General features: G+C 36.5%; 1 protein-coding gene across 8 annotated transcripts in view; it reads right to left on the bottom strand.

Moving 5' to 3' along the window:
• Positions 1-427: 427 nt before the first annotated feature.
• prom1a (prominin 1a) overlaps positions 428-8,317 on the bottom strand; it is a 46,485-nt gene continuing 38,595 nt past the window's right edge. Inside the window, exons 14-28 of one of the 8 annotated variants that reach the window (XM_056769417.1) lie at positions 8,192-8,276; positions 6,651-6,797; positions 6,149-6,220; positions 5,894-5,986; positions 5,742-5,759; positions 5,058-5,111; positions 4,893-4,973; positions 4,727-4,795; positions 4,538-4,627; positions 4,121-4,236; positions 3,261-3,281; positions 2,805-2,873; positions 1,297-1,403; positions 795-829; positions 428-687 (exon numbers count right to left, since the gene is read on the bottom strand). In XM_056769417.1, the coding sequence (XP_056625395.1) occupies positions 1,334-1,403; positions 2,805-2,873; positions 3,261-3,281; positions 4,121-4,236; positions 4,538-4,627; positions 4,727-4,795; positions 4,893-4,973; positions 5,058-5,111; positions 5,742-5,759; positions 5,894-5,986; positions 6,149-6,220; positions 6,651-6,797; positions 8,192-8,276 (985 nt within the window). In that variant the 3' untranslated portion in view covers positions 428-687; positions 795-829; positions 1,297-1,333. Of the gene's footprint in view, positions 688-794; positions 830-1,296; positions 3,563-4,116; positions 4,237-4,537; positions 4,628-4,726; positions 4,796-4,892; positions 4,974-5,057; positions 5,112-5,741; positions 5,760-5,893; positions 5,987-6,148; positions 6,221-6,650; positions 6,798-8,191; positions 8,277-8,317 lie in introns of those variants that run through there. The other 7 variants (XM_056769418.1, XM_056769419.1, XM_056769420.1 and 4 more) reach the window with 7 other exon arrangements.

Below are 8,317 nucleotides of genomic sequence, written 5' to 3'. Positions count from 1 at the left end.
ATAAAGTTTAGAAAACCTGGCTGTTTATTACCTTTAATTTTCTAGGTACAGAAAGTGTGCACTCGGCCACACAGTAACTAAGCTAACCTGCACCATCAACTAAAAAATCAGAGAAAGGCAACAATCTGTTCACCTTTGAAATGGCTTGACAAAATCTATCTTCACAGATTATTAGCACTAGCTCGTACAGTTAGCACGTAAAACATACTTTTTTTAAACCTATTGTCACACATTTAAGTTCCATTTAATATTCGTGGCTCGTGGGTGGCCGGCTCGCTCTGTTTCTATCCGTTCATTCTCTGAGGTTCAGAGTTAAAATTCAGTGGACTTGACTTCAACACATTACATTCCCCACAATGTTAAAAACCAAAAAGCACTATAAAAAGAAACAACGAAACAAAAACAAGCGAGGAATGCAGCAGCCGTAGACTGTAAACAAAGACACGTTTAATAATTAAAACAGCCATGTACGGTGAAGCCTCCCTGATTCTGTGACAGGATGACATCAGAGACTAGCTCTTAAGGAAACGGTCTGTAAAACAGCACTATTATCTCATGGGTAAAAAATGACCAAAACAAAAAAAATCAAAAGAATTGATGAAATGTGAGCACGGATAGCAGGTCTCAGCTTCATTTTGACTATCCGTCTTAAATGTTGTCAGTCTGTGAGTTCGGCTTTCTAGTCAGCTGTGGATAGAGAAGAAATTCACAGTGAGAAACACGACGTGTTTGTTGTTTGAGCTCTTTCGATCTATGCAAGTGTAAAACATGGCCAATTCAAACTCACAACTCACATTTCACGAAGATTCAATTCCAGTTTCCGATAGCTCTGGGTGAGAAAAGAAACAAATATGGCAGATTACACCCACTGAGCAGTTTCAAGTACATGTTAAAAAGACAAAGGAGATGAGACATAAGACAGGCAAAGAAATACAACGAACACAAAGACTGGCCATCTATCTGTTTGCAGAGCGGTTAGAGAACCAGTGGTTATTGATGGAGCCTAAAAACACATTTTACACAAAGCTTTGTGAGTTATCCAGGCAAAACGATTCTGAAGATGAAAAAAAAAAAAAAAAATCATGATGTTAGTGTATCAAAGAAACCAAAATAGGATGGACATGAGCTGTCGATGAAAGCACACAGAAGAGTGAATGTTTAGGGATCAATCAACAAATCAGACAATAGCAAACCCAAAATGTTTGCAAAATTAGCTGGACAGGTGGAAGAAACATGCATGTTAGGGAGAGAGAAAGTTCACGTCCATTTCCCCTCATCTGTGTCTTTCAGTAGTACCTTACTGTAGGTAAAAACCAGGCTTGTCTCCTCGGAGTCACCAGTCGGGATGGCGGGGGGGCGCAGAGGCCCGTGGGAATCGAGTCATAGTATCATAGGCAGGGATGCTTGAGACACAAGAATAAAAACTGTCAAGAAGGGAATTCAACATCACCATCTTCTTCATCCATCTTTAACCCTTTGATCTTAAAGAGCAGGATGGGTTCTTGATATAACACAAAGAGCTCTATACCTGCCCACAATGACATATATCACTGACCAATCAGAAACCTTGTTTGCTTATAATCATGCTGATCTGTTGTTGGAGGTCGGGGTTGAAGAGGGATATTTTGAAGAATGTTGGAAACCCATTGATTTGCATTGGTTTTGTGTCCATGCAATAGAAGTTAAAGGGTACCGCCATTGTTTAGTTACCAACATTTGGGTGAACCATTCCTGCATTTTCATTATACAAGCTTTATATAAGATTTAATCTACATATAGAGACTTTGTGTCATTCAAGCTCACCATCCTCACCTTTGTCTGGCGGGTTCCAGACCAACTTGAACTAAGAATCATGCTGTTAGTGACGATGAACTGACTGAAGAAATGAACCAATCACAGCATGGTTAGATCTTCAAGAGTCACATGCGAAAATGCACAAGCGAAGAAATGCAAAAAAATATGCACATACACAAATTCAACCCTGTTACTGTGCTAGCTTAATAAGCAAATGCATGCATTGTTAGTGTAAATTTAAATAGCATGCACAAGTGTGTGCAATGCACAAATATTTACTGTCTCAAATAAATTAGCAGCACCAAAATAAATTGAAATCTTGAGTGGGCTTAAAAGGATTATTTCAACTTCAAAATGAAAATTCTGTCATCATTTACTCACCCTGTTGTCATTTTAAACTCGTGTTATTTTTTGTTTGTTCTGGAAAATTTAAATAAAGATATTTTTTTAAAATGTTAGTAAGCAAAAGCCGTTGATACCCATTGGCTTTTACTGTATGCACGGCCGTAGCCAACTATGAGGTCACAGAGGTCCGGACCTCTGTTATTTTTCATATTGAAAAATAAACGTGAATAAAGTCATACAGTTTTGAAATGACAATAGGATGAGTAAATAATGACAGAATTTTTATATCGAAGTTGAACTATTCCTTTCATGTAATGGCACTGGTCCAACCAATGGCTTGAGTTTGGGGCGGGGCTATCTGTTTGACCAACCGATGGAAGGTGGATCACTATTTTGGTTTCTTACTGTTCAATGCTGCAAATATAAATGACACACTTCACCTTTAAATTAGCCAGCATGCTTACACCAAGCATAGCAAACAAAGAAGAAACAAAGAGCTGACTCACAGGTGCTTGTTTGTGGGAAGGGCAACTTTAAACCGAGCATGCATCGGACCTTTCTTAGTTTATAATCATTTTGATCACCTCAAATAATCCGCCTCCACCAATGCATGCAATTCATGAGCATGACAAACACGGGGTGAACGGTGCTATGGTTTTGTTTACCTTCTCATTACAGGGTTTTGGACACCTTCTAAATGTTCATTATTATAACCATTATTAGCAATTTCCATACTGAAATAAAACATTACACACAAAAAATAAATAAACAAACATGACATAAAAGAAATGGCAAGCGACCAGAAACAAGCTTCGCTTCCAAGACGTGCTTTTGAAAAACGTCCACGCAAGGTAGAGCACAGTTTAAGTAGAAATAGCAATCGTTTATCATAAAATGTACATGTAGTACTTTTGATCTTAAGGTTTCTGTTTTATCAGCCCTTCGTGTGAAGTAAGGGAGCTTTCGAAGATAACACAACAACACGAGCAATGCCCTTCACCAGGGAAGCATTCAAAGGCGTGTAGCTTAAACCAGCACCATAAAGCAGAAAGATTTATGTACAAAACAGGAAAGAGATCTTCAAATAGTGGACAGCAAAAGCGTAATGGAAAACGGCTTACGTTTTCATAGGAATCTCAATGCTAAAAAGATACAAGCAAGACAAGCAAACATGTTACACTGGAGTGATGCAGAGATATCAGATGTCAAAATGGATTCTCTGCTCAAGACACTTGGTGACTATTCAATCGCAATGATTTTCGACTGTAAACAGATGGATGTTGAAAAAACACATCGTATAATATATTCTGTACATATATTTTGTAAAGTGCAAAGTGCTGGACGGAGAGACATAAAGAATGAAGAAGGAAATAGCAAGAATGGTTATCATAATGTGAAATGCCAAGTCCCCGAGACTGAGGACCTAGAGGCCGCAGAGAGAAAGAAAAGATGGAAAGCACAGAGAGGTAAATATTTACCTATTGGACATTTAATAGTTCGAAGTCTTTAATGCATAGTACACATCACAGCAAATTGCAATTTCTCCTTTAAAGTGAAGTGTATTTACATGGTCCATTACTTTTTTAAAGAGATAGTCCACCCAAAAATGAAAATTCTATCATGAATTACTCTTTCTCAAGTTGTTCCAAACCTGTATACATTTCTTTGTTCTGTTAAAAACATAGATATTCGGAAAAATGTAAGCGACTGAGATTTCTGGGGCACCATTGACTACTACAGTAAAAAACAAACTGTATATTTTTGTCGTTCTCTTCAACACCAAAGAAGATATTTAGAAGAATTTAGGAAAACAAGAAGTTCTTATTTGCTAACATTTTCTAAATATCGTTCTTTGTGTTCAACAGAACAAAGACATTTATATAGGATCGGAACAATTCGCAGGTGAGTAATTCATGATAGAATTTTCATTTTTGGGTGGACCACCCCTTTAAGTACTACTCCAAGGTTTTGGGCCACTTACTCGTCATAGACATCCTCTGTGTCCATTCTGCGGTAAAACTTGGAGAGCTTCACAGAGAGGATTATGCTAGGGAGCAAAAACAGCGTGGAACAGCCCAGTCCAAACCAGAATGTGTTCTGCAACAAATAAACGCATGATTTCTTGACACCACCCAGAAGCCTCACTATGCTAGAACACACATTACACATTTGATCAAAATGCTCTCCGTGAACATATTGATCTAAAAGACATTAACAACACAAAAATTAGTTTTTTTCAGGAGTGTCTGCAATTGTTGTCAATGCAACGTGGGTCACATGAGTAAATGATCAAGACAGCTTGCATTTTAGGGGTTACTATTAATTCAATTCACTTATTGAAACTATTACTTCAAGCACAGTTAACAATTCTCTTGACAAAACGAATAGTTGTTCTCACCATTGAATCCAGCAGAAAACTGCAGCCCAGGATCTCGACTGTGTCCACAATATTACTGAAGGGTTTACAGGAAGCTACCTCCATGGCTAGCTAAAATGAGACCGCAACAGTCATAAACATAATACTACAAACTGATCACCACCAACCTAACACCGATACCAACATTAATTCTTGTGCAATAATACTCACAGATGTCTTGATCCAGTCCATATACTGTTTGAAATATCCGATGAGAGTCTGTATGTATCTCTCGGTTTCCTGTATGTGCGATGAACATTCACCATCAGTTTGCATTACGTAAATCACTTTGTATTACTGTGAAAGGGGTGTTTTGGCATGCTTTTGGCTCACACACCTGATTGACCACCAGTGTTGCATTGTTGGAAATTAGAAACTGGGCGGCATCGACAGCTGCTAATATGGCTGAAACTCTGACCTACATGACAGTACATTTGCATCTTATTATAAATAATGTAATGCACTTGTGGTGTGTATAAATGTTTTTGAACAAGAAACATACAGGCAAATCTGAGGAAGTTCTCTCCAGGAATCTGATGCTCTGGTTAAGTGTGCTCTATAACAGACAAACAAATAAAAATCACATTGTGTCCAAAATATTGTGACCTTAAAATAATCTTAAGTGAAGGAATCAACATCATTGAGACATTGAGCACTTTGATCATAATATTAATTTACTGTAAATGATCGTTTTTAGGAAGTCATGTGACAAAACACCATGCATGCATGCTTACAGTTGCACATGCATGACATGCATACAAAATAGTCAGACTATGTACATGATATTCTGAGAGACACGGGAAAAAGACACTGGTAGGCTTCATTTAGACCTTTCAGCGGTGCAAAATAAACTCTTTCAGCATGCTTGTATTATTATTCACAAGACAACTCCCCTTTATTACACCTAAATTTCCCCAAAAATGAAATGTGAATTTTTCCCCCAAAAGATGTGAACTACACAATGGAGGCAGAACGAAAGAAGAAGCCACAGTTGACACGTTTTACATCAACTGTAATAGCATGTTGTTAAATTGATATAAACATTTTAAGACAAAGACACGATTAGGTGACCGTAAGATGAAGATTGTTTTTTCCCGATGGTATCACAGAAAAAACAAGGATGATATCACAATGAGCGAACAACTGTCGGAGGTTATGCAACAATAACTGTTGGATTCAGGCTTACCCTTGCTTTCACATATTTCTTGGAAGCCATACATTGAATTGAGAAAGTAATAAAAACAGACTAAACATTCTCAACAGTAATGACAGTCATCAAATGCACTTGGTAATTTCGAATACAAACAGATCATGGAAACGGAAACAGGGATAAATTACCATGGACTGCTCCAGAGGGATGACCTGCTGGTTGTAGATCCGTCTTACAGTGTTAGCATGTCCCTTTAAGGAAGTCTGCAATGTTCCTTTAACCTGAAAAAGAGAGAGAGATAAACATATGACCAAAGTGAATGGGAAAATTCGCAGTCAAGGGTATTTTTGTCAAATAAGTTCAGCCAAAAGCAATTATTTACACTTACATTCATCACTATGTGTTTATACATTCACGGTAATTGGGAAGAAAATAAATCTCACCAACTGATCAGCTTGAGAATCAAGGTCATTTGCAAATGTGAGCAGATCAATGCGTGTCACAGCTTTATTAAGCTGAGAAACAAACAGACACAAGGAACCATCCTTTAATAATTAAACCATAGAATGATCGATACATGCTTTTGTTAATTTTGCAATAGTAAGAAAAAAATTGTATGATTAAAATCTTATGAATTCACAATTTGTTTAATAAAATCAATATATTGTAAATTATATGTTATTTTATATGACTTCTACAGCTCATTCAGCACACACATTATTCTGCGATGTTTGGATAAGAAAGGACTGCCCCGTCAAACAGAACCTGACTTTAACTATAAATCTTAAAGCACCTCAATACTCTTTATAATTTTTATAAATATAAAAATATAATTTTAGTATAAGATCCTATATTAATCCTATAATCGTCCTATGTTAAACATTTCTAAATAGCGCTATAGACCTACATTTTTATCGTGTACATTTCTACCAATATGTTTTGTACCTCTGCCAAATAAGCTGCAAAGTTGATCTCATTAATGCCAGTTTCGGTGAAGCTGATGAGATTCTGTTTGCCCTTAGACTCCAGAAGATCAATGCCCCGCAGATCCACCTTCATCCCTTCAAACTTTGTCGACACGTCCTTGGAGTACTGTTGAAAGACAAGAGTTAATGTTATAAACCAGTCCTACACCAACAGAGATCATCAGGTGTACATTCTAACTGTTGGTCCAACATCAATCTAAGAAAAATCGGGAGTTGTAGATATTCTTGAAGAATACTTCATACTTCTTATCTTCTAACATTTTCCATTATACTGTACATCTCAGAATTTGATACGTTTCTTTTGTTCTTGCTAGCATGCGTTTGACTTTGAGCACTTCAAACATAGATGAAGTTCTTCATCAAGAGTCTTCAAAAGTGTGTGTTGTGTGATAAAGTTTTATTTCTCTACAGTATGCAGCAATGTTTTCATTTCTCACTACACAATAATCTTTGTAACTTTCTGTTGGTTAAGAAAATAATCTTTATAGTCAATGCAAATAATACCTAAGAAACTAAGAAACCCAAGAAACGTGCTGAAACAAAAGTAATCTCAGCATGATTTGAAGTGTTCCCAAGAGCATCTCGTGTGCTTTTACGAAAATAAGGAAATCTGAACTTTTGTGTGAGGTTGCTACACATTTTGCTTACATATAATTACAGAATATTTCAATTATTTATACTTAAAACATTTTTATTTCCATGTTTAAACGAAAACAGACTTGTGGTCTCACTGTTTTGAGTTTTGAGCCTCACTGTAAAACTGACCACTGCGCCGCTGAATCAAGAATGTTTATAGGGATTTGAACTGAAAATGAAATTCGTTCTTCTGACTGAAATGAAGGAATTTATGGATGCTCTATATAAAATGTTTCAAACGGCTATTCATAAAACTTTTAGAGATATTTTGCAGAATATAGAGAAAAACAACAAACATGGTATTCGAAAAACAGTTCAAATCTTGTTCAAAAATGTTACGAAAGAAGCGATGTTGCATTTCAACTATCAGCAACTGATTTATGGTAAACGTGGCACAGTGATCCGCCTACTTATTTAAAATATTTGCACTGGTTTGTGCATATGAAGGAGAATTACACTAAATATTCAGCTGACTGAAATCTTCAAGAAAACAAACAAAGCTCATCATGTGCTACAAGACTGGCACGCACTGACCCGTAAAGCAAGATTGCCAGTTTAGCAAAGAGCTCTTTAGTTATAATTCTTTATTGATATTTACTTTTATATTGTGTCTAGCATCATAAGATTTAGTGTTTCATTTCATTTTATAAAGTTTATAATAATTTAAGAAGAGAATTTGTCTGAACAATGAAATATGCGGTTTGTAAGCTGTCTAAAATTAGGATGTTGTCATAGGCTCATTAAACATTTAAAGCAACCCTCATAATGTCATCTGGTGTAAACAGTGTCAGCATTCTCAGAGTGACTTTGAATGCCACTTTGAATCCTGTGTGCACACATGGACTAAGCCTTTGATCCACTTACAACGCTGGTGTTAAAGAACGCTGCCATATTGAAGACCTTATCCAGGTTAAGAGCTGTGTAAATCCCTCTGTTGTCCTTGCAGTTACTATGAAAGAGAAGAAAGAGAATTGTTTCATTACACTATTT

This window comes from Triplophysa dalaica, chromosome 16, assembly GCF_015846415.1.
Source record: "Triplophysa dalaica isolate WHDGS20190420 chromosome 16, ASM1584641v1, whole genome shotgun sequence".
NCBI classification, from domain to species: domain Eukaryota; kingdom Metazoa; phylum Chordata; class Actinopteri; order Cypriniformes; family Nemacheilidae; genus Triplophysa; species Triplophysa dalaica.
This window is presented reverse-complemented; position numbering and strand designations above follow the sequence as displayed.